At 34.4% G+C, this 27,556-nt stretch overlaps 2 protein-coding genes across 5 annotated transcripts in view; both read left to right on the top strand.

The window, feature by feature from the left end:
- nit1 (nitrilase 1) overlaps positions 1-2,044 on the top strand; it is a 12,732-nt gene extending 10,688 nt beyond the window's left edge. Inside the window, exon 6 of the mRNA XM_056460973.1 lies at positions 1,545-2,044. Within this exon, the coding sequence (XP_056316948.1) occupies positions 1,545-1,814 (270 nt within the window). The 3' untranslated portion in view covers positions 1,815-2,044. The remainder of the gene's footprint in view (positions 1-1,544) is intronic.
- A 3,829-nt stretch (positions 2,045-5,873) lies between these two features.
- Positions 5,874-27,556, top strand: part of clcn3 (chloride channel 3) — a 97,963-nt gene continuing 76,280 nt past the window's right edge. For 3 of the 4 annotated variants that reach the window (XM_056460974.1, XM_056460977.1, XM_056460978.1), the window contains exons 1-2: positions 5,874-6,008; positions 27,274-27,449. In XM_056460974.1, coding sequence (XP_056316949.1) covers positions 27,290-27,449 — 160 coding nt within the window. In that variant the 5' untranslated portion in view covers positions 5,874-6,008; positions 27,274-27,289. Of the gene's footprint in view, positions 6,009-19,502; positions 19,641-27,273; positions 27,450-27,556 lie in introns of those variants that run through there. The other variant, XM_056460975.1, reaches the window with a different exon arrangement.

A 27,556-nucleotide genomic window follows, 5' to 3' on the forward strand; every position in this document is an offset into this window, starting at 1 on the left:
GATACATATACATAAAAAGTAGAATAATATAAGAGGAAAACATCAGTTTGCAACATCAAGAAGCTTAAAGGGCCATGAACCTCCCTCCTGCCTCAACAAGATGTTTTGTTAAAAAAGTCAGGAAAGTGGGAGAGTCCAGCTCTGTTTAGGTGGGAGTGGCGAAAGAGGGAAGGGTTTGCATGAAAAGGGAAGTTTCAGTACAAGCACACGTTGATTTGCACATCGGCAACACAGACATGGGAGAAAGACAGTGACTATATGTACATTTACATCAGTGATCAAATGTTTTGCCAAATTCTGAATTTGTCGACTTTAACTGCAGTTTGGCAGTTTCACTTTGATTCAGGAACGTTTCATGCATGTTCCTCATGACAAACAGGATATTGGATGCAAGGAACTGCTGGAGGAGTGTTGTTTTATTTGGAATGTTTGATACCGCACGGCGAATAGGAGAGAAAAAAATCCTACACGACGGTAATAGATTAAGGCGTTTACATTCGTAGAGCAGCATTTACAGCGGATCTTTCAGTCTATAATATTGTAGTGATATTAACGTACTGTAAACTTAGTAACTTAGAAATCATTTTGACTGAGGTCTGTCTTTAAACACTGAAAGAGTACTGCTGACGATACAAACTAACTTTGTCATCTGAATAAACGTAAACAAAGAACACTGATCGCACACTTACCAAATCTGTAGAGACAGGACAATCAACACCAACTGAAGCCGCGTCTTTTTAAAAAGAAGATGAGTGGCAAATTCCAGATGCGAAAAGCTCCAAAAGTAAAACATGCTCCTTACAAGCGTAATTATTGTTAGCAGACCACTGTAATCCACACGTTCAGCTCTTATAGTGAAAAAAATGAAAACAAAACCTTTGTTGCTGCAAATTTCTAAAAGCAACACTGACGACCCATGTCTCCAAACAACTCTTCTTCTTCCACTTGTTTTAATTACGGTTGGCAACACAACATGGCGTCTCTGCCGTCTGAACACTGTAACAGGTAAAATGAATGAACAGGTCTTCGAAGTTGCCCCTCATTCACAATAGAGAGCACTGATTGGTTCAAACCAAGTCTTTCTCATGAATTAATGATTAAAACTCAAAGACGTCACATTGGACCGGCCCATACAGATAGCCAATCTCCACGCTGGAATTTACACAAGGATCTCATCACTGTGACGCAGCTTAAAAAATTACTTTCATAGCGGAAGAACAAATCAAAACAATGCAAAAACAGCCAATGTTCACTTGTTGTGTAACTATATGTGTCCTAATAGTGTTTTTAGCAGCGTGGGACACATATATGACCGTCAACATCTCAAACCATGTGTTTTGGTGTTTGGTGACCCTTTAACGTCTAAATATCAATGAAAATGAATGAGAGCGGTAGTGTCGAGCCAGACAGATTCCGATGGCTGTGTCCGCTCACACGTGAAGAATAAGGTCTATATGGTTCAAAAACGCTGTAGTATTTCACTATAAATCGCTATAGTATTTCCCTGTGTAGGTTGTGACATGCTAACTAATGTGTTAATCCAGGTTCTCCTGCGTGCGCGGGCGGTGGAGACGCAGTGTTTCGTGCTAGCGGCGGCGCAGGTGGGAGCACATCACTCAAAACGGGCGTCATACGGTCACGCTTTGGCGGTGGACCCGTGGGGCGAGGTGTTGGGGGACTGCGGTGGGACACAGGAGGGCGTCACACTGGCTCACATTGACCTGCAGAAACTACGGGACATCAGGAGGGACATGCCTGTGCTCCAGCACCGCAGGCAGGCAGACTTCTACTGCAGCCTCGACTCGAAAATATGAAGATTACAAACACAGCAGCGATGACTGACAGCAGAGGGAACTGTTCACTGAGAAAAAGGATTCTTTGGATTGACTACATGTTTTTAAGGTAGACTCAACAAAAATAACGTTTGCTGTTAGTTCAAACTACTCGTTTAAAATGAGCTGAAACGACACGATTCTTTAGCTTTAATTGTTAATAAACTTTAAGACATTATTAAACTTAAATGTTTTATGTTCAATCCACTTCAGTTTGTTGACTTGATTTTTTTTAATGTTGTCCCAATAAAAGTCGACTCTATTTCAGAGGTCACCACAGCGGAATGAACTGCCAACTCATTCATTCATTTATTCATTTTCTTTTCGGCTTAGTCCCTAAATTAATCGTAGGTCACCGCAGCGGAATGAACCGCCAACTTATCCAGCATATGTTTTACGCAGCGGATTCCCTTCCAGCTGCAACCCATCTCTGGGAAACATCCATACACACTCATACACTACGGACAATTTAACCTACCCAATTCACCTGTACCGCATGTCTTTGGACCTCCGGAGCACCCGGAGGAAACCCACACGAAGGCAGGGAGAACATGCAAACTCCACACAGAAACGCCAACTGATCCAGCCAAGGCTCGAACCAGCGACCTTCTAGCTGTGAGGCCACAGCACTACCTATTGTGCCACCGCATCGCCTGAACCGCCAACTATTCCAGCAAATGTTTTACTCAGCAGATGCCCTTCCAGCTGCAACCTAGTACTGGGAAACACCCATACACACTCATTTACGCACACACACTCATACACAACAGCCAATTTAGTTTATTCAATTCACCTATAGCGCATTGACTGTGGGAGAAACCGAAGAACCTGGAGCAAACCCACGCGAACGCGGGGGGAACATGCAAACTCCACACAGAAATGCCAACTGACTCAACCGGGACTCGAACCAGTGACCTTCTTGCTGTGGGGCCACTGTGCTGACCACTGAGCTATTGTGCTGGCCTGTGTTGGGACAACATGAAGGAACTTTTTATATAGGTTAAATTAAATGTTCAACTTGTTTGTTTAAATTCAGTCCATATAAATAGTTTGCAACCAGTGTAGTAAATACTATATGAATGATTTTTTTTCAGTGTTTTTCCTTATAATATCATCTGATTTGGGTTAGAAATGCCGGGCTGCTGTTCATTGCACATCTTCGGTGTGGTGAAAACATCCTGTTTCTGCTGCCACACTGTTTAAGTCTCCAGTAAATGTATTTAGATAGTGAAATATGTATATATTCAGGATTATTGTGTGATGAGAGACAAGTGAAAACTCCAAAAACAAACTTGAGTCTGTGAATATATAAATGAAATGACCTGAAACTGCCCTTTGTGTTTTATTGCATAATTTTAGAATTTATTATTATCATTATTAATATTATTATTAAGCACTCTTCTTTTATAATAATATAATAATAATATATCTATTGCAATATAAGAATAAAGTATTATAAATGTCATTATAGTTTTATTTGAGTAATTTTTCATATTATTACATTTTAGATGTTTATTTTTATTATTTTTTGCTTAAATTTAGCAAATTTTAACGTAATAATAGCTGTTATTATTGTATTATCTGTTATCATTTTTATTCTTAACAACTTTTCATGAATTGTATTCTGTATTCAGTTATTAACATTTTTGTATGTTTATATGAAATATAAATGTAACAGTTTGTATTATTGTAATATGTTGAAAGAGTCACAACAGTAATATTTAGATTTTCATTGATATTTATTTATTTTATTATCATTTACTTTATTGTGGCTTTAATTTAATAATAATTGTTGTTTTATTTTACAGCTTTTTAATGTTTTTACAATTTTTAATTTTATTATGCAATTAAAAATATTTTCACAAATCTACACATGTTAAATATTAAATAACTATTAAATAATTCATATTAACTATTCAATATTATATAACAGTATGAAATTATTGTAATATTTTGATTTTATAATATCACATCATTATAAAAATCATTTTTGCCCCATTAAAATGTGCAAATACCTTTTTATTTATAATATGCCTTAATATATCTATTGCAATGTAATAGTATAGTATTTAGTTATTAAAATTAAATAATTTGTTTTATACTTTTTCATTTTTATTGATGTTGATTTATTTTATCATTTATTTGCTTTATCATCATTATTTTAATGTATTATTGTTGTTTTATTTTTTATTTTTTTAAACGTTAATTAACTTTATTATCCAATTAATATTTTCATATGAAACTATTAATATCAATATTAACATATAGCAGTGTTGTTATACTTTGATATTGCAATATCACAACAGTGTTATCGAAATGTAACGTTTTTATTATTATTGCTAATTATGCCATTCATTTATTTGATTTCATTTTTAATCATTTAATTAACTTCATATTATATGATTTTTTTTATCATAGTGGCCTGTAAAATCATTGTGTGTTTATTTTATTTTGTACCTTTTTATTTGTGTTATTATAATCTCGTTTTTACTTTTAATTATTTTATTATGCACTTATATGTTTATGTTTTATTTTACACTAGATGTTTATATATATATATATATATATATATATATATATATATATATATATATATATATATATATATATATATATATATATATATATATATATATATCACTATATATATCACTATATAGTATTATCAAAAAATGTATATTCATTCATTTTCCTTCGGCTTAGTCCCTTTAATAATCCGGGGTCGCCACAGCGGAATGAACCGCCAACTTATCCAGCATATGTTTTACACAGCGGATGCCCATCCAGCTGCAATCTATCACTTGAAAACACCCATACACACTCAATCACACACATGCACTATGGACAATTTAGCCTACCCAATTCCCCTATAGTGCATGTGTTTGGACTTGTGGGGGAAACCGGAGCACCAGGAGGAAACCCACGCCAACGTGGGGAGAACATGCAAACTCCACACAGAAAGGCCAACTGACCCAGCCGAGGCTCGAACCAATGACTTTCTTGCTGTGAGGCCACAGTGCTATATCAATATTAAAAAAATAACAATATTATAATATTATAATTTTTAAAAATATTATTACATAGATTAGATATATTGTAGTTGTAGATATATATTCATTCATTCATTCATTTTCCTTCAGCTTAGTCCCTTTATTCACCAGGGGTCGCCACAGCAGAATGAATCACCAACTATTCCAGCATATGTTTTACTCAGCTGATGCCCTTCTAGCTGCAACCTAGTGCTGGGAAACATCCATACACACTCATTCACACACACTATTACACTTTGGCCAATTTAGTTTATTCAATTTACCTATAGCGCGTGTGTTTGGATCGAAACCAGAGGAAACCCACGCCAACACGGGGAGAACATGCAAACTCCACCAAGAAATGCCAATTGACCCACCCAGGACTCGAACCAGTGACCTTCTTGCTTTGAGATGACGGTGCTAACCACTGAGCCACTGTGTCGCCCTGTAGCTATATAGTTTATTATGTATTTTATATATATATATATATATATATATATATATATATATATATATATATATATATATATATATATATATTCATGTATATATACATATAGTGCAAAATAAAAAGTGTGTATGTGTATATATATATATATATATATGTATATATATATATATATATATATATATATATATATATATATATATATATATATATGTATGTATGTATATATGAATAATTAAAATCAATAGATTGTAATAATAAGAATGGAAAAAGGTACAAAATAACCTTAAGACATAAATATTTTACACCTATATTATCAAATATAAATAAATTATTAGTAATATTATTAAATACCCGTTCGTTATTGTACTGTAATATATAACACACATTTTAGACATGTTATTTTGAATTATGTGTAATTATCACGTTTAATTTAGACACTGTTATTTACACCGCCGTCCTCCGGTTAATTTAACGTTAGGTTTAATTAAACAGTCAAATGAATGAGTCGGATCTGAATTCCTGCTGCTGGCGGAGCGACACCGGAAGTTCACGTCACTGACACAGGAATGGGCCAAAATAAGCGTTAGCGGAGCAGAAAAACACTGGCAGAAACGGAGGATAAAATGCGTCCTCGTGTTGGGGTTGTGCTGCTGGGATGATCCGCGGTTTCAGAGCTCGTTTCGAGGCATTGCAGAGGTAAGATTAACAACATCTGTGTGCGAGTAACAGCATCACATTTAACCCAGCGAGCACCTGTCAGCTGCTGTCTGACTCGGGCTTATGATAAACACTTAAACATGTTGCTTTACAGGCACATATAGTCCTGTATGTCTGTTTTAATGAGTGTATTATCTGCTTAAAGCGCCGTTTATTTATTCAACATTCTGAAATGTGAGATGTATTTTTAGTCAATGCTTCTCTTTCATCTTCATGATGATGATGATGATGATGATGATGATGCTGTTTGTTTATTTTAGCTTTTCCCATTTTAATGTCTATTCTAATGATTGTATCAACTGGCACTATTATGTTTTTCTCTTCTTTTTCATTCTTTTATAACACATTTTATCTGTTTTTATGCTTATTTATTTTTATTTTTTGTTTTTATTTCTCTTATACTTGTTTCTTTTATTCCTGTTTATGTAAAGCACTTTGAATTGCCACTGTGTATGAAATGTGCTGTATAAATAATCTTGCCTTGCCTTGGTTTCAGGGCTATTTATTGTGAAGTGAGATGTAGTTAAAGCTTCTGTTTTATCTTCATGATAGTAATGATGTTTGTTTATTTGAGATTTTTCTATTTTAACGTCTATTTTTAATGACTGGTTTGAGTTGATTTCAGGGCTATTTTTAATTCAGAGTCCAGCAGTGAGATGCAGATATTTGGTTAAACCTGTTTCTTTTACATTAGGATGGTGTTGTTGTTTATTTTGAGATTTTTCTATTTTAATGTCTATTTTAGTGACTGTTTGAATTGATTTCAGTGCTATTTTTGTGATGTGAGATGTAGATTTTTAGCTAAAGCTTCTGTTTTATCTTCATGATGGTGATAATGTTTGTTTATTTGAGATTTTTCTATTTTAATGTCCATTTTAGTGACCGTTTGAACGGATTTCAGTGCTATTTTTGTGACGTGAGATGTAAATTTTGAGTTAAAGCTTCTGTTTTATCTTCATGATGATTGTGTTGTTTATTTTGAGATTTTTCTATTTTAATGTCTATTTTAGTGACTGTTTGAATTGATTTCAGGGCTATTTTTGTGATGTTAGATGTAAATTTCGAGTTAAAGTTTCTGTTTTATCTTCATGATGTTGAAGATGTGTGTTTATTTGAGATTTTTGTATTTTAAAGTCTATTTTTAATGACTGATTTGGACTGATTTCAGGGCTATTTTTAAAATCAGAGTCCAGTAGTGAGGTGCAGATATTTGGTTGAACCTGTTTCTTTTACATTAAGATGGTGTTGTTGTTTATTTTGAGATTTTTCTATTTTAATGTCTATTTTAATGACTGATTTGGACCGATTTCAGGGCTATTTATTGTGAAGTGAGATGGAGATTTTTAGCTAAAGCTTCTGTTTTATCTTCATGATAGTGATTATATTTGTTTATTTGATATTTTTCCATTTTAATGACTGTATGAAATGCTTTTAATGCTATTTATTATTCAGAGTCCAGTAGTGAGATGCAGATTTTTGGTCAAGCCGGTTTCTCGTACATTATGATGGGCTTTTTCTATTTTAATGACTGTATGAACTGATTTCAGGGCTATTTATTGTGAAGTGAGATGTAGATTTTAGTTAAAGTTTCATGATGGTGATGATGTTTGTTTATGTTTTAGCTTTTCTATTTTAATGTCTATTTTTAGTGACTGTTTGGACTGATTTCAGTGCTATTTTTAATTCAGAGTCCAGCAGTGAGCTGCCGATTTTTGGTTAAACCTGTTTCTTTTACATTACGATGATGTTGTTGTTTATTTTGACCTTTTCCAATTGAATGTCTTTTTTAATGACTGCATGAATTGATTTCAGTGCTTTTTTTTGTAAAGTGAGATGTAGTTTTCTTAGTGAAACCTTCTGTTTTATCTTCATGATGGTGATGATGTTTGTTTATTTGAGATTTTTTTTCATTTTAATGACTGATTTGAGCTGATTTCAGTGCTATTTTTAATTCAGAGTACAGTAGTGAGATGCAGATTTTTGGTTAAACCTGTTTCTTGTACATTATAATGGTGATGTTGTTGTTTATTTTGAGATTTTTCTGTTTTAATGTCTATTTTAATGACTGTATGAACTGATTTCTGTGCTTTTTTGTGAAGTGAGATGGAGATTTTTTTTGTTAAAGCTTCTGTTTTATTTTCATGATGATTGTGTTGTTTATTTGAGATTTTTCTATTTTAATGTCTATTTTTAGTGACTGTTTGAACTGATTTCAGGGCTATTTTTGATTCAGAGTGCAGTAGTGAGCTGCCGATATTTGGTTAAACCTATTTCTTTTACATTAATGATGTTTTTTTTTTTTTTTTTTTTTTTTAGCTTTTTCTACTTTGATAGTTGTGTTAAACGCTGTTTTATCACACATAAAAGTAGGCTGAACAGTTTAGAGACACACACACACACACACATTCTGTTTCTAAAGCTGTAGTTTGTGCAGAAATTTATTTTTTTTGTGATGTTTATTTGAGCTGTTATCTCAAAATACTGAAGTAAAATGTGGATTTTTAGTCAAAGCTACTTTTTTAATCTTCATGATGACAATGTTGGCTTATTTGAGCTTTAACTACAGCGATTATTTGTCTGTATCTAATTTGATGACTGCTTTGAACTGCTTTCAGTGCTATTTTTAATTCAGAGTCCAGTAGTGTAGAGTTTTGGTTAAACTTTTTGGTTTCTTCAACATTGTTTTATTATTTGAGCCTTTTCTACATTGATATTTGTGTTTAACGCTGTTTTACCACACTTAATTGAGGCTGAACAGTATTGATATATCCAAACTTATGCAGTAAGATATTTCTTTCAATTACAATTAAGTACCCTGTCCCAGGCTAACCTTTAATTTAACAAATTCACTGTTTATTCCTTTATTTTTCCATATATGTTTCATATATATTTATGTTAATTCTCAAATATACCATTAATGTCCTGACATTTGCTGGTAATTACCATATATTCATGTTAATTCCCAAATATACTCATTAATTCCAATAAATGTCCCCTTAATTCCCATGTATTCATGTTAATTCCCAAATATACCCATTAATTCCAATAATTTTCCCCTTAATTCCCATATATTTATGTTAATTCCCAAATATAGCCATTATTTCCAATACATTTTTCCTTAGTTCCTATATATTTATGTTAATTCCCAAATATATCCTTTAATTCCCATAAAGTTTCTATTAATTCCTTTATGTTCCCATTATTTCCCATGGAAGGTTTCCAGCCTTGAAAATTCCTGGAGTTTTGCAACCCTAGCTGTAATTTCAGAATACTGAAGTTAGATGTAGATATTTTAGATATCTTCTTCATGATGATGATGTTTATTTGAGATTTTTGACATTTAATACGATTTTATCACACCCAAATAATGCTAAACAGTATTGATGTATCTAAAATTATGCAGTAAGATGTTTTTTTCAAATACAATTAAGCACCCTTTCATAGGTTAGCCGTCAATTTACCAAATTGATAGTTTATTCACGTATTTTTCCATATATTCCATATAAATTCTTGTTAATTTCCAAATATACCAGTAATTTCTATACATTTCCAGTTAATTCCCATATATTTCTATATACATTCATGTTAATTCCCAAATATACCCTTTAATTCCAATAAATTTCCCCTTAATTCCCATATATTTATGTTAATTCCCAAATATACTCATTAATTCCAATAAATGTCCCCTTAATTCCCATGTATTCATGTTAATTCCCAAAAATACCCATTAATTCCAATAATGTCCCCCTTAATCCCCATATATTTATGTTAATTCCCAAATACACCCATTAATTCCAATAAATGTCCCCTTAATTCCCATATGTTCATGTTAATTCCCAAATACACCCATTAATTCCAATAAATGTCCCCTTAATTCCCATATGTTCATGTTAATTCCCAAATATACTCATTAATTCCAATAAATGTCCCCTTAATTCCCATGTATTCATGTTAATTCCAAAAAATACCCATTAATTCCAATAATTTTCCCCTTAATCCCCATATATTTATGTTAATTCCCAAATATACTCATTAATTCCAATAAATGTCCCCTTAATTCCCATATGTTCATGTTAATTCCCAAATATACTCATTAATTCCAATAAATGTCCCCTTAATTCCCATATGTTCATGTTAATTCCCAAATATACTCATTAATTCCAATAATTTCCCCTTAATCCCCATGTATTCATGTTAATTCCCAAATACACCCATTAATTCCAATAAATTTCTTATTAATACCCATATATATTCCATATATATATATTCTTGTTAATTCCCAAATAAACCCGTTTATCCTCCTAAATTTCCTGTTAATTTCCATTCATTCCGTTAATTCCCATGGAAAGTTTCCAGCCTCAAATTCTTGGAATTTTGCAATACTGGTTGTGATTTTCAGAATACTGAAGTGAGATGTAGAGTTTTAGTCAAAGCTATTTTTCATCTTCTTCATTCTTCATGTTGATATTTTTTCGACATTAATACTGTTTTATCACACACACACACACACACACACACACACACACACACACACACACACACACACACACACACACACACACACACACACATTCAGGCTGTAAAGCTGTAGTTTGTGCAGAAGTGGAGCTTGTTGTGTTGTTTGTTTGAGCTGTGATCATTAACATGCTCGTCACTGCTGTTTTTGAGGCCCTACTGCTTCACTATAGACACACACATAAGAAACGAGCCTCTTGGCCACAAATACACCCGTAAGTGTCATTTTGATTTTGACTTCCATCATTTAAAAGCCAAATAAATAAGCTTTCCATCATATGGTTTGTTAAACTATTAAACTATCTGAAGTCAAACAAATAAAAATATTGAGAAAATCTGCTTTAAAGTTCTAAGCAATGCACATTACTAATCAGAAATTGAGTTTTGAAATATTTACAGTAGGAAATGTACATAATATGAACATGAACATGATCTTAATATCATAATGATTTTAGCATAAAAGAAAAGGCGTATAGTTTTGTTCCATATAATGTATTATTGGCTATTTGCCTGTGCAATATAAAATGTTTTGTGGTCCAGAGCAAAAATACTATTTAGAGCAGGGGTGGGCAAACTCAATCATGGAGGGCTGGTGTCCTGCAGAGTTAGCTCCAACCATAATCCAGCACACCTGCCTATAGCTTTCTAGTGGTCTTGAAGACACTGATTAGCATGTTCAGGTGTGTTTGATTAGTGTTGGAACAAAACTCTGCAGGACACCAGCCCTCCAGGACTGAGTTTCATTAGGGTTGGGTGGATAGACGATGCCATCATCTATCGCCGATGGCCGATAGACATCACAATGCTGAGCCGGCATCGCGATCCTCCATCCCGCCCTTATCGCAGCAGCAACCCAATTGCGAAAAACACACACTAAGGCCCCATTTACACTAATGCATCTTAGTATTAAAATGGCATTTTAGAAAGAAAACAATCCACGTCCACACTGGTGTTTCACATAGCATTTCTGAAAAGATTTAATACTTAAATGCTCAAAACGCACGTCACGTGACCACACACACACTCTGACACGCGCTGCAGCATGTGCGCATGTCTGAGCTCCAGCAGTCAGCGGGTGCTTTGCATATCAGAAAACCATTATTCTAACATGAAGTCAATTTGTGAACCGTTTGACCTACAGATAACAGTAATATTAGTGGAGGCAAGATGGAGAAGCTCCACCTTTATCCCATCAGCTGCTTCAAAAAGCTCAAAGATTTCCAGTCGTTTAGTTTGTCATCTTTTTCACTCCTGACTTTATAAACTCGGACTCAACAGTCATGTGGTTGTGTCTGCATTCATTTTTTTGGTCAGAATTGGCATAAGAGTAGAGGGTCAAATTGTTTTTTAAGAAGACTGCGCATCTTTGTTTGGGTTGTGCAACACTTATCATGTGCAATAATCTGTCTGCTGACTCTGACTGCTTCCTTTTGAAAAATATAAGTGTTAGATGTCAGCAGTAAATATGACCGAGTTCCTCTTTTGCGTTTGCTCTTGCACTGAGAGGAAATTCAGCTGCAGACAAGATAATACAGTCAACCCTGATATTATTCACAACCCCTGGCCAATTCTGACTCAAGGTTTAGTTCAAATGTAAGTAAAAGCTGAGAAATATTAGTTTGTTTCTACAATGATCCCTCTTGTACATCTTGTCTTATTGTCTTTTGGCTCATTTCTGGTCTAAAAAAAATCTTGCTGGTTGAATAAAAGTAACTTTAAGTCAGAGTTTGTCAGGGGTTTGAATAATATTTCAGGCTCGACTGTATGTATTAGTTTTACTTTGGTTCAATTTGATCCTTTTTTGTTTTACCCGTGCCATCATGCAGAATCGCTGGCTTTTATGAGTCAGTTTATGTTGCATGTGTCGGTAACTAAAGCATTCGTCATTAGTGACTGTGATCTTAGCAGATGCTGAGTCAGCCGTTCACTAAAACTGATAATGTCCTTTTACATGAAATAAAATATAAGAATTAATACACATTTTAGCAAGTTCCAAAGCAAATTTCCCCTGTACCTCTGTCCACTACAATAAAAAATACAAAACTAAACCAAATTTTATAAAAGGAAATTGATAATAATTAATTAATGTCTAAAGTGATGACAAAACAGGTGATTTTGCTCACATTTTAAGATTATATGGCTGAACGACATGAAAGTCTAGAGACATTTCGCAGTATTTCTCTGTTGCAATTGTGATATTACAATAATAAACCTCGATAAGCCAAAGCAGCACTAAAACTACCAGATTACTGTTGTGTTTGCAATAAGGAAATTGCTAAACACATGCAGGCATTTCTTCTGTCTTTCTGTTTACTGAACTAATCAGCAGTAACGAAAACAGGAGCTCATCAGCTGAAGTTTGAATTTACGGGTTTTTCTCCTGTCACCATCTTGTGGATGGACAACGTCCACCGTCTTTGCTGTGCTCAGTATGACAGGCTGATGGATGCCGACATGCTGTAGCTCCGAAATGATAACTATTTAAAATGGGCACTATTCTTACAAATAAACTGCGTAGTTGCAATCCAAACAACTACATTCTCACCTAAAAAGCCTCAACAGTACATTATGTTGTCCAACAGCTGCAATATTTGTCAAGCTATAGTGAGTTTATTGATCTGCTGTCACTCTATGTGGGCGGAGTAATACACAAAAATAAAAATAAAGGTAGTAATCTGAATGATATCAAACTAACACTGCTTAACATGAATGTTTATTGAGCGTTTTTGATAATTGTAGAAAATGAAGTGATTTTATTTTTCATAAAAGATTAACAAATTCATTTCAGTTGAAGATGTATTTATGTGCTTATTTACTTACTAATAATATATATTCTTATGTACTTAATATCTATAAACATTAAATAAGCAGTCATACTACATTTCATTACATGTCAATTGATTTTAAACTGACAAATAGGTCAGTAGGTAGTGCTGTCGCCTCACAGCAAGAAGGTCGCTGGGTCGCTGGTTCGAGCCTCGGCTCAGTTGGCGTTTCTGTGTGGAGTTTGCATGTTCTCTCTGCATTCGTGTTGATTTCCTCCGGGTGCTCCGGTTTCCCCCACAGTCCAAAGACATGCGGTACAGGTGAATTGGGTAGGCTAAATTGTCCGTAGTGTATGAGTGTGTGTGTGAATGAGTGTGTGTGGATGTCTCCCAGAGATGGGTTGCAGCTGGAAGGACATCCACTGCGTAAAACATATGCTGGATAAGTTGGCGGTTCATTCCGCTGTGGTGACCACGGATTAATAAAGGGACTAAGCCGAAAAGAAAATGAATGAAATGGGTCAAACCTGATGATTTAAAAGATTGTGTCCCTTAAAAACATAAAAAATATATATTTAAAACATATTTATACTTTAAAATGACTATTAATGAATATTTTGGTGTGACCTTGTGGTTCTTAGGTAGAATGTTTGATATGTAATAAAATTATTCTTGCTCTAAATATGCCTGACAGGATTTTTTGGGCATCTAAACTAAACTATTGTTACTGTTATACTATACTTAAGTGTGTGTGTCTGCTGTAAACCACAGAACAAAAGTGCGATCCACATAATTTTGTTGCTCAGAGATTTTTTTTTTTTTGCACAGAAAAAATATTGTTTTGTTAAAAATTTGATCTGTTACCCACATACAGATGTGATCTAAAATGCAGAGGTGTTTTATGAGTTGTTTTTTTTTGTCAGTGGAGCAAAATAAGTGCAAATGTGATCATTTCATCATTTGATGTGGATCTGAAAACGCTGATTCATCTCTAAGCAACAGTCACCTAGACGACGATTCCATGACAACAGAGACAGAGATGCTGAAAGTGGTGTAAAAGAGAGTGGAGTGTGTGTGAAGCGCATCGGTTTAATAACACACGCATTTGCAGATCAGAAACTGCAGAGACTGTTTAAACAAACAGCAGGAGGAAAAGAAACTCATGAGAACAAAATCTGAAATCAGCCCTAAGAGCTTCACAACACTGATTCTTGATAAACTAATGAATACAACCATCCTGGATGTGCTTTATCACGCTTATTACACAGCTACTTGCCACAAAACAAAATATTAGACACACAGCATTGTTCTGAGCCGGAATAGTTTATTAATTCTTTAATTAAATGCGAAGTTGTAGTTGAAGTTGAAAGCTGACAGAAACGAAAACAGCTGACAGAGTATACACTAACCTGCACATTATTCAGACACAAGATGGCGCACAAATTGTCAAAAACACAAAGCTGACAGAAACGAAAACAGCTGATGCAGTATACACTAACCTGCGCATTATTTAGACACAAGATGGCACCAAACAGAAAAACAAACAAACCTGAAAGAAACGAAAACAGCTGATGGGGTATACACTAACCTGCACATTATTCAGACACAAGATGGCGCCAAATTGTCAAAAATGTAAAGCTGACAGAAACGAAAACAGCTGATGGGGTATACACTAACCTGCGCATTATGAAGACACAAGATGGCACCAAACAGAAAAACAAACAAACCTGAAAGAAACGAAAACAGCTGATGGAGTATACACTAACCTGCACATTATTCAGACACAATATGACGCCAAACAGACAAAAACACAAAGCTGACAGAAACGAAAACAGCTGATGGAGTATACACTAACCTGCGCATTTTTCAGACACAAGATGGCGCCAAATTGTCAAACACAAAGCTGACAGAAACGAAAACAGCTGATGGAGTATACACTAACCTGCACATTATTCAGACACAAGATGGCGCCAAACAGACAAAAACACAAAGCTGACATAAACTAAAACAGCTGATGGAGTATACACTAACCTGCACATTATTCAGACTCAAGATGGCGCCAAATTGTCAAAAACGTAAAGCTGACAGAAACGAAAACAGCTGATGGAGTATACACTAACCTGTGCATTATTCAGACACAAGATGGCGCCAAACTGACAAAAACACAAAGCTGACAGAAACGAAAACAACTGATGGAGTATACACTAACCTGCACATTATTCAGACACAAGATGGGGCCAAACTGACAAAAACACAAAGCTGACAGAAACGAAAACAGCTGATGGAGTATACACTAACCTGCACATTATTCAGACACAAGATGGCGCCAAGTTGTCAAAAACGTAAAGCTGGCAGAAACGAAAACAGCTGATGGAGTAAACACTAACCTGCACATTATTCAGACACAAGAGGGCGCCAAACAGACAAAAACACAAAGCTGACAGAAACTAAAACAGCTGATGGAGTATACACTAACCTGCGCATTATTCAGACACAAGTTGGCGCCAAAACAGACAAAAACGTAAAGCTGACAGAAACGAAAACAGCTGATGGAGTATACACTAACCTGCGCATTATTCAGACACAAGATGGCGCCAAATTGTCAAAAACGTAAAGCTGACAGAAACTAAAACAGCTGATGGAGTATACACTATCCTGTGCATTATTCAGACACAAGATGGCGCCAAACAGGCAAAAACACAAAGCTGACAGAAACTAAAACAGCTGATTTTTACCTCTGTAATTTTTGGATGAACGCTCCCTTTATCTTTACTGCATCAGTGTCATGTTTCTTCATTAATACACTTAGTTTATTGAGATGAATATAGGGTTAAGGGAACGACATGTTTAATTGTAACCTCTGCAGGAATGCCTCATAAACAGTGACTGAAGCTGTGCTGATTTTTTTTCTTGGTTTTTGGATCTGGACATAAAAAAAACAGTCAAATTGGAGTAAATGAATTGAATTTGCTGGATTTAGTGTGTTGTCTGATCTGATGCAGACGGTCTGATGCTCACAGAGAGACTCTTGTGTCTCAAAACAACAACAACATTCTCATGATCTGTCTGCAAAATTGGTTTATAACCTAAAACATCCTCATCGTTCAGTAACACAGCATGATTTAGAGGACATGCAGTGCATGCTGATGAATAAAACTACCAAATAATATTTATTATGCAAATAAATTATTAAAAATAAAATATAATAATAATAATATTGGAAAACATTAAGCTGTAATAAAACTTAATAAATAAAATTCTAAAATAAATAATGATAATAATCTTAATAATGGCTGCACTACTAATTTTATTATTAATTATTATAATACAAGTTTATTATATTTGTATAATTGTTGTTTAAACCTTCATTCATTCATTCATTCATTCATTTTCTACCGCTTATCTGGGGCCGGGTCGCGGGTGCAGCAGTCTCAGGAGAGACCTCCAGACTTCTCTCTCCCCAGACACTTCCTCCAGCTCTTCCGGGGGGATCCCGAGGCATTCCCAGCCCAGCCGAGAGACATAGTCCCTGCAGCATGTCCTGGGTCTTCCCTGAGGCCTCCTCCCGGTGGCACATGTCTGGAACACCTCCCAAGGTAGGCGTCCAAAACAGATGCCCGAGCCACCTCAGCTGACTTCTCTCGATGTGGAGGAACAGCGGCTCTACTCCGAGCTCCTCCCGGGTGTCAGAGCTCCTCACCCTGTCTATAAGGTGCCTGCCACCCTGTGAAGGAAACTCATTTCGGCTGCTTGTATCTGAGATCTTGTCCTTTCAGTCATGACCCAAAGCTTATGACCATAGGTGAGAGTAGGAATGTAGATTGACCGGTAAATCATCAGGCTCAGAAACCTTCATAACGCATTTAATTTATTATATTTATAATATACTTAGCAACTATTTATTATATATTTATAATCTAAATTAACAGTAATTCCTATAAATATTTTGCTTCATTTATTACTTATAATAATAATAATAATAATATTATTATTATTATTAAATAATTATTATTGTTGTTAATATTTAGCTACATAGTTATTATTGTTGTTGTTGTTGTTGTTGTTTATTTATATGCCAGCCTGTATTGTTGTTGTTGTTGTTGTTGTTGTTATTATTATTATTATTGTTGTTGTTGTTGTTATTGTTTATTTCCGGCAGTTAGCTCTCTGCAACTCTCTGCAACATGGTCACCCACTGAAGCTAAGCAGGGCTGCGCCCGGTCAGTACCTGGATGGGAGACCACATGGGAAAGCTGGGTTGCTGCCGGAAGTGGTGTTAGTGAGGCCAGCAGGGGGCGCCCAACCTGTGGTCTATGTAGGTCCTAATGCCCCAGTATAGTGATGGGGACTCTATACTGCTCAGTGAACGCCGTCTTTCAGATGAAACATTAAACTAAGGTCTTGACTCTCTGTGGTCATTAAAAATCCCAGGATGTCCTTCGTAAAAGAGTAGAGGTTTAACCCCGGCATCCTGGCCAAATCTGCCCTCTGGCCTTTGTCCATCATGGCCTCCTAACCCTCTCCATATCATAATTGGCTTCATCACTCTGTCTCCTCTCCACCAATCAGCTGGTGTGTGGTGTGCGGTCTGGCACAATATGGCTGCCATCGCATCATCCAGGGGGAAGCTGCACACTGGTGGTGGATGAGGAGATTCCCCCCTCTGTGTAAAGCGCTTTGAGTGCCCAGAAAAGTGCTATATAAATGTAAAGAATTATTATTATTATTTATCCACCTGCCTTTATTATTTATTTATTTATTTATTTATTTATTTATTTGTTTATTTATTTATTTATTTCCCTGCCTGTGTTATTGTTATTATTTTTATTATTGTTGTTGTTGGTTGTTTATTTATTAAGAACAGTAATTCCTATAAATAATTTGATTCATTTATTACCTTTAATATTATTGTTATTATTATGTAAAAACAATATTTTTTGTTATTTAAAACATAAAATTTTATTTTATTTTATTATTTTCAACTAACTAATTATCAGCAATTTATTATATTTTTACTAAATCAATTGTAATAAATTACAGGATGAATATATTGTGAAAATAACAGTAATTCCTGTAAATATTTTGATTAATTCATTATATATAATTATTATTGTTGTTATTAACAATTTTTATTATTAACTACAATGTTATTTTTATTTTATTTAAACCTTTATACAAACAATATTTATTTTAATTTATTCTGTTTAACAAAAAAATATCAACAGTTTAATATTTATTTAATAGATAAATGACATAAAGAAAGGCAAAGCTCTCGATTTACCGGTCAATCTACGTTCCTACTCTCACCATAAGCTTTGGGTCATGACCGAAAGCACAAGATCTCGGATACAAGCGGCCGAAAGGAGTTTCTTTTACAGGGTGGCAGGGCGCACCCTTATAAATTGGGTGAGGAGCTTTCTCATCTCTCAAGAGCTCGAAGTAGAGTCGCTGCTCCTCCACATCGAGAGAAGTCAGCTGAGGTGGTTTGGGCATCTGTTTCAGATGCCTCTTAGACGCCTAGTTTTCCAGCCATGTCCCACCGGGGTGAGGCCTCAGGGAAGACCCAGGACATGCAGGAGGGACCATGTCTCTCGGCTGGCCTGGGAACGCCTCGGGATCCCCCCGGAGGAGCTGGAGAAGCATCCAGGGAGAGGGAAGTCTGGGGTTCTCTCCTGAGACTGCTGCCCCCGCGACACAGCCCTGGATAAGCAGTTAAAATTTAATAAATGAACATATTATACCATATATATATTTGTATATGTGTGTTATTACATGTGTTATTGCTATGTATATTACATATACAAATATATTGTAAACATTAAAGTAATTCCTATATATATATTGAATCATTTATTATTATATACTTTGTATAAAAGTAATATATGTGTGCTTGTATTACTTAAATACTTTGACTGTTGTTGTTGTTGTTGTTGGTATTAATATTAGCGTTATATATAATTTTATACATTAAGTATGCATAACATCCGCTACAAGAATGCATGTCAGACCGTCAAACTGAGTGTCATTGCAGGATCCGATGCACAGACAGACTCAGGCATTGTAAAGTAGAGCTGGTTAAATATTTCCAACATTATTATTAATGATTTGATTCGGAAGCGGAGGCTTGTGACTGAAAGGGACTCGTGACTCGTCTTAAAGCGGCAAACAGAGATAAGAGAAGAAGAAAACCACAACAAACACCCACGAAGAAGAAGAAATACAGACACAAATCAAACCGTCCCTTTCGTCGAGGTTAATCGAAAGCTATGATTTAGTTTGATCTTTTATAAAGCGTATGGAGATTATTTCCGGAACATACCCAAACTCTGCTGTAAGTCACGAGCTTCAGCTTGATGTTTATTTATTTTTTGTCTCATGTTTGACGCGTTATCATTATTTGAGCGTCTGTTGATGTGTTTGTTATTTTATTTGTGGTTTTGAGAGTTTACTTCATTGTACAGTAGAGATGTGACGGCTTTGCACTTTGTACGGCGTGATTACTGTGATTATAACTGCTAAACAGTGGTAAAGTGCGGTGAACTCTTGAGTTACTGAGCAACAGCGCTGGTGGACCTGCAGTATCACTGTTCTCCTGCAGGGGCCGCTAACTCCCTATTATAAACACTCAACTACATTACAGTCTCAACCGTAGAATGAATGAATTTATTTATTATCTGTCTACTTTTATTATTATTATTATTATGATTATTATTATTATTATTAGTAGTAGTAGTAGTAGTAGTATTTATTTGTTTGTTTGTTTACCTGCATGTATTATTATTATTTATTTGCTTTAATTTTATTTATTTACCTGCCTGTATTATTATTATTATTATTATTATTATTATCATCATCATTATTATTATTTATTTACCTGCATGCATTGTTATTATTTCTTTAGCTGCATTATTTTTATTATTAATAATAATAGTAATAATAATAATAAAACTGGTGACATTTATTTAGTAATTATATTTATGATGGTGGTTATAATTTTATTTATTTATTTATCTACCTGCCTGTATTATTATTATTATTAGTAGTAGTAGTAGTAGTATTATGATTTATTTACCTGCATGTATTGTTATTATTTTTTCTTTAGCTGCATTATTATTATTATTATTATTATTATTAATATTATTATATTATTATTATTATTTTAGTTGCATTATTGTTGTTTTTTTTATTACATATTATTATATATTATTTTAATAATAATAATAACAATAAAACTAGTGACATTTATTGGGTAGTTATATTTATGATGGTGGTTATAATTTTATTTATTATTTTTATTTATTTATTTACCTGCCTGTATTATTATTATTGTTATTATGATTTATTTACCTGCATGTATTGTTATTATTATTTCATTAGCTGTATTATTGTTATTATTATATTTTTATTATTATTATTATTATTATTAATAAAACTGGTGCCGTTTATTTAGTCATTATATTTATGATGATGGTTATAATTTTTATTATTTATTTATTTATTTATTTATTTATTTACCTGTCTGTATTGATATGATTATTTCTTTAGCTGCATTAATATTATTAATAATAATAATAATAATAATAAAACTGGTGACATTTATTTAGTAATTAAATTTATGATGTTGGTTATAATTTCAATTATTATTATTATTATTATTATTGTTGTTAATATTATTATTGTTGTTGTTGTTGTTGTTGTTGTAATTATTGACATTTGAAACCCACATGGTATAAAAATAAAATTTATTTACTTTATTAGTAAAACCGGACTTTATTTATTTATTTATTTATTTATTTATTTAGTTATTTATTTACCTGCCCATAATAATAATAATAATAATAATAATAATTATTATTATTATTATTATTATAATTGAAACTTAAAAACCACATGATTTAAAAAAATATTTACTTTATTAATACAACCAGATTTTATTTATTTATTTATTTGTTTATTTTTATAGGCCTGCCCACCATTATTATTATTATTATTATTGTTATTATTATTATTATTATTATTATTAAAACAGACATTTATTTAGTAATTCTATGTAATATTTATAATGATGGTTATTGTTTTTGTCAGCATTATTGACACTTTTTAAAACCCACATGATAAAAATATAAACTTGAATAAAAATCAATATTGACAGCACGTTTAATTCTAGATTATTTTAATTTTATAACTAATCACACCCAACATTGCTCATAGTGTTAGATAAAATAACGATTCTTATTCTAGTCTTTTCTCAATCATTAAAAAAAGCCTTTTATTTAAAAACATTGTAAGGAATCATATTGAGCCCACAGTTTTGCAGTTTTTTTACTCTTTACACTGGTAAAAGTTTTCACAGAGAATGAAGCGTCAGCGCAGTCATTTCTGCTGTGTAATAAACATGTTATCACTGCAGTCGCATGATCCTAAAAGACAAAAACTGCTTATGTTTTCTGAAGAGAAGCTGCAGAAACGGCACATTTTAGGATGCTTTTCAGTTGAGGACTAGAAAAAGTGACCCTTAAAAATAAATCATAATAAATACACTTAATTATGTGTGTGATAATTATCCACACGTAAATATGACACGGTATCCTTTAAAGCAGGGATTCCCTAACCTTTCTCCTCACGACCCCCAAAATAACAATTCCAGTGACTCGTGACCCTCACTATCCTCGGAGGTGGTTATAAACATTCAAACATTGAACACAACGGGACACACACACCAGTAATATATAAACAAGCTTATTGACAACACAAGAAAGGGTAACAGTCTAACAAGCATATAATGTTTTATAGTCATTATTCAATTGTGTAATATTCATTTTGCTTAATGAGAATAATGGGCAATGTTTACAACACAAGACTATTCTTGGTTTAATTTTGGAGACCACCACTTGGAGATTGTCCCCAGTGTTCAGTCTTGGCCTTTATTTAAAGTATGTGAGTGCCATAAAGGGGTCAAAGTTTAACATTGTGCTCAGGGGCGTAGCAACCAGGGGGGACGGGGGGGACACGTCCCCCTCACTTTTCGGAAACAGGTTACTCTGTCCCCCGACTGGCCCACACGTTTTATTTGACCTAGCGGCCGCAAGTGTTCTCTGATTTGTTACTTGATTTGAGTGAACGATCACTCAGCCAATCACAGCGCGAATCTCTTGAGCGTCTGCCACAAGCTTCATTGATTCACTTTGCAGTCAAAGACAGGGATGACGCGGAAGGGAGCAACAGCTACAGCTGGGTAAATCACGGTAAATCACTAACGTTACAGAATCCTACTTTTGTTCCGTTTCGAAGTGAGAACCGTAAAATCCCTGGTGCTGGTGTCTCTGGCGCTGAGCCAGAGAAAGACAGCGGGGTTAAGTTGGTTTTGTTTTCGGTATTCCTGACACATTCAGTGACGGACGGCATTAACTAAAAAACCTCTCACCCTAAAAAGATCTAAACTGTATTCCCAACAAAAAGACAGAGCTGGTTATGTTTCACAGCTGTCTTTCTTTTTTCGCTCGATATTACGAGCACTGCTTGAGAAGTCGCAATATGCGTTTAGCCAGAGAGAGCTCACGCTGAGCTAAGCTCTCGGTAAGGGACCGTCAGAAAAGTGCTTCTTTTTTTCGTTTTTTTTTTTTTCCGAAAACAAGACCAACTTAACTCTGCTGAGAAAGACGTGTTATATTATCACAATTATGCAGCCTTTTTAACCGCCTAATGCTTAATTTATGATTTAGACATGTAAATACACACAAGTACTAGTAAAATAAGAACTTTAGCGTTTGTAAAACACACAAGGAAGTCTAGGAATCCATTCAAATATAATTTGCGGATGTGTTTTAATCATATCAGATACACATACTGAAAGTAACTATAAAATTGAATCTACTCCTCTCTAAGTTCACCAACCACTTACCTGCATGTATTTGGGGAGTAATTGGTGAATTTACGTGTTGAATCCTGCGTGTTCTGCTTTTATGAATGACACATCGCCGCAAGTACACATGGCAATGTCCATCTCACATTATATGTGTAGTATCAACTTGCAATTTTGCAATTGAATTGTATTTAAAAATATTTTCACACAGAGTAATGCTTAATTTAAATGTGTGTAGTTCTGCTTATTTATTGTTATTATTAATATTTTGTAATTATTTTAGAATTTTGGTTAAAAGATTATTAAATAAACTTTATTGCTAATAAATCATTAATCACTTTTGGGTGACCATACAGCTGCCCCCCCCCCCCCCCCCCCCCCCCACTTTTAAAATGGCTGTTACGCCCCTGATTGTGCTGTAAAATCAATCTGCTGCAACTAACACTATTGCTGTGTCATTAGTCCAGCGTAATTACAGCAGGGGTCGCTATCCAATGGAAAAAGAGTTAAGAGGCAGATGGCTTTTTATTTGCATGTTGTTTTTAACTATTAAATACTATCTTTATGTTCTGCAGGTTATGGATAAAATATGGAAATTCTTCTAATAGCTTAATAACATATATGATATTTTTGGAAATCATTTTGGATAATCCCCCCCAACCCCGCCCCCGCGTTAGTCTTGCAACCCCCCAGGGGTCCTGACCACCATTTTAGGAGCCACTATGCTTTTAAAGGATATATTGAAATCTGCTTCATGTTTACGTAGTGTTGGTTACAATTTCAATAGAAAAGAGAAAATTGAACAAAACTGAAAAATATCATAATTAAAAATAATAATAATAATAATATATTTTTTAAATGTCAAATCCAGCGACAGAAACACAAAGTTTGCTCAAATTGAATGACGTTTATTGCCATACTACTGAAAGCAGCAGCAGATAGTTCACCTCAGATCTTGAAAATAAAATGACCAGCAGATGGAGTCTGAACTGTGACCCTTGAAAAGCCCATTAATAATGTTAAAAACTAAATAATAGGTATTAAATATAGGTATTATTTAGTTTTAAAGTCTTTAATTGGTAGCGCAGTGGCTGGTATTTAAATGTTTTTGTCAAACGCGTCTTGCGTTTGGTGAAGACAGACAAATCGCTTGTCGCTGGAATCTCACGTTGTTAAGACAGCAAAAACAGCAGTGTTATTTCAGCTCTAACAAAGTTAAAAATCAACTCTGAAAATATTGGAGCGATATGTTCACTCATTCAGAGTTAAAACAACACTCTTAAGAGAGTTACTTGTACAACACTGTAAACGAGTTATATTTGCACTGTAAATCAAAAATAACTGATCTAGGGTTGCACGGTTTACTAGTACTATGGTAGCGATCGCGATGCTATGGCTCCAAAATACTGGCGGTGCCACTGTAGTTTGTAAACTGTAGTATCGTCATTAATGGCTTATCTACAATAGAAAATGTTGCATGAGGAAAAAATGCTCACACGTTAGTGCAACAATAGACCTTTTTATTTGAATGGTCTGTGGAGCCCTTTAAAGTTGCAAAACTGTGAAGAATTCGTGCGTTTTATGGGAGCCTCTTGCACGTTTCCTGACGTTTCAGTTTGAACGCACATCTGAATCGGGTCATTTTTGCTCCTGTTGGTATGATTTATTAGCGAATGTAACGATCTCCTTAAAAGAACGACGCACAAAGTGAAATTAACTAGATAAGACTGACAAATAAACAGATGAAAAAATAGCAACAGGACACATTGAAAGAATTTTGTTAATTAATTTTGTTAATTAATTTTGTTGGAAAAATGATCTTATGAAACTAATTTCATTCGGTTTAATTTGTATCTTTATTTTAATGTATTTTATTGGTCTGTTATCTACAAAATAAACAAAAATAATGAATACATTTTAGTAGGGCTGCAACAACGAATTGATTAAATCGATAAAAAACGATTACTAAAAGCATTTGCAACGAATTTTATAATCGATTTGTTGTCGCGCAACACGGGGCGTTTGATTATTTAAAAAACACTTTAGTTCAGCGCGGAGCGGAGTGAACACGGTCTCTCTCCCGCGCACTGATAGAATTCAGCACCTCATAGACATGGATGAGGAGGAAGGGAGTTCATCAGCAGGGTCCTACTTTTGATCCGTTTTGAAGTGAGGACTGTAAAGTCCCTGATGCTGATGTTTTACTAGTTATCCAGCTTGACAAGCAAAGCATGACAAGTTAGCGTTAGCTCTTTTACCTTTAAATCGGCAACTGAGAAAATCAAACTGAACTTTGGCGCGGTGTCTGGCGCTGAGCCAGAGAGAGCTCGCGCTGGGCAGAGCTCACAGTAAGGGACCGTCGGAAAAGTGCTTCATTTTTCCATTTTTTTTTTCCGAAAACAAAACCAACTTAACCCAGCTGAGAAAGACGTGTCATATTATCACAATTATGCAGCGTTTTAACCCCCTAATGCAGGGATGGGCAAACTCGATCCTGGAGGGCCGGTCTCCCTGCATAGTTTTGCACCAACCCTAATCAAACACACCTGCTTGTAGCTTTCTAGTGATCTTAAAGACACTAATTAGGGTGTTCAGGTGTGTTTGATTAGTGTTGGAGCAAAAGTCTGCAGGGACACTGGCCCTCCAGGATCGAGTTTGCCCATGCCTGATCTAATGCTTAGTTTATGTTTTAGACATGTAAATACACACACACACCAGTAAAACAATACATTTAGAGTTTGTAAAACACACAAGGAACTCTAACAATCCATTCAAATATAATTTGCCGGTGTGTTTTATTCATATCAGAGACACATTACACATAGTGAAAGTAACTATAAAGTTGAATCTACTCTTCTCTAAGTTCACCAGCCACTTATTTGCAGTAAACATGGCCGCAAGTAAACATGGCGACGACCATCTCATGTTATAGATCACGATCACTTACACATTTATGTGAACAGGGTAAAACTTCTGTTTGAGAATATATCATCATTAAGATTATTTTTCTTACTCAATTCACAAATAATTTAACTTGTTTTAAGCAAACAGTCACTTAATTTTGAGGTGGTTTTTTTTTTCAGAAAACAAGACATCATTTCTTATGCTATTTCATGTGTCTAGTATGTATCTTGATTTAAAAATATTTAGATATTTGGATTAAAAACAGGACAAAACTGCTTTATTATTATTTATTATTATTATTATTATTATTATTAAAACAGCTCAGGGATGAGCTTTTTTAAACAAACAGTCTTTTATCCGATTCATCGACTAATCGAAAAAATAATCGACAAATTAATCGATTACGACTATTAAAATAATCGTTAGTTGCAGCCCTACATTTTAGGGGAAATGAGTGCAAATAATATAGTAATGATCGTTTTTGGCCTCCAGAGAATTATGAATTGCATACAAGTAGGATTATTATAACATAAAATATAATATTTCTGACAATTTCCTTAATAATTTGAGTTGTGAATTATAGTATCGCAATAGTACTTGGTATCGTGATACTTCAGCTGGTATAGCATCGTAAGATTAATTAATGGTATCGCGACAACCCTAGTCTAGACTACTAAGAGTCGATTGTTCCCTGACTCTAGTGTAAAGAGTAAAATTCAACACTTTAACAGAGAGAATTTAACTCTGAATTTGTTTAGCTCCAGTCTTCCTAGTAAACATTACAATAGCCTTGATTGATGGTTAAAAAAGCGTACACAAGACAATTCTCCAAGAATGATCTCAAATACAATAATGTTATATACAATAATGTTAAACATGCTAACGCTTGACAGCCAGCTCTATAAATGTACTCCTTTTACAAATAAACACTTTTTAAGACTTAAAAATGGCATGGCTTTGCCTGTTTCTTTAAGATTTTTGATCAAATGAATCTCTGCATGTTGGAAATAACAATCATTAAGTTTTTATTACCTGTAACTCGTTGATTTTTACACTGAATCAGATCAGCTTGGAACTCTGATTGTGCTCATTTATCAAAATCTAACTCTATAGCGTCAACACTTTCATTCTTTAACATCGAGAATTTAACACTCGTGAATTTGCTCCGTGCGCTGATACTGACGTGTGTGTTTTTCAGGGTGTTGTGCTGCTAAATGGAGTCTGAGCAGTTGTTCAACAGGGGCTACGGCAGAAACAGCTACAACAGCATCACCAGCGCCAGCAGTGACGAAGAGCTCCTTGATGGAGCCGGAGTCATCATGGACTTCCACACCACTGAGGACGACAACCTGCTGGATGGAGACGCCTCTCCAGGTACAGCACATCATTTTTTTTTTTAGAGATACCTTCTTTCTGAATTCTTCTTCTTTCTATTATACCATACTATACAATACTAGACTATACTATGCCACACAATACCA

This window comes from Danio aesculapii, chromosome 7 (assembly GCF_903798145.1).
Source record: "Danio aesculapii chromosome 7, fDanAes4.1, whole genome shotgun sequence".
NCBI lineage: Eukaryota > Metazoa > Chordata > Actinopteri > Cypriniformes > Danionidae > Danio > Danio aesculapii.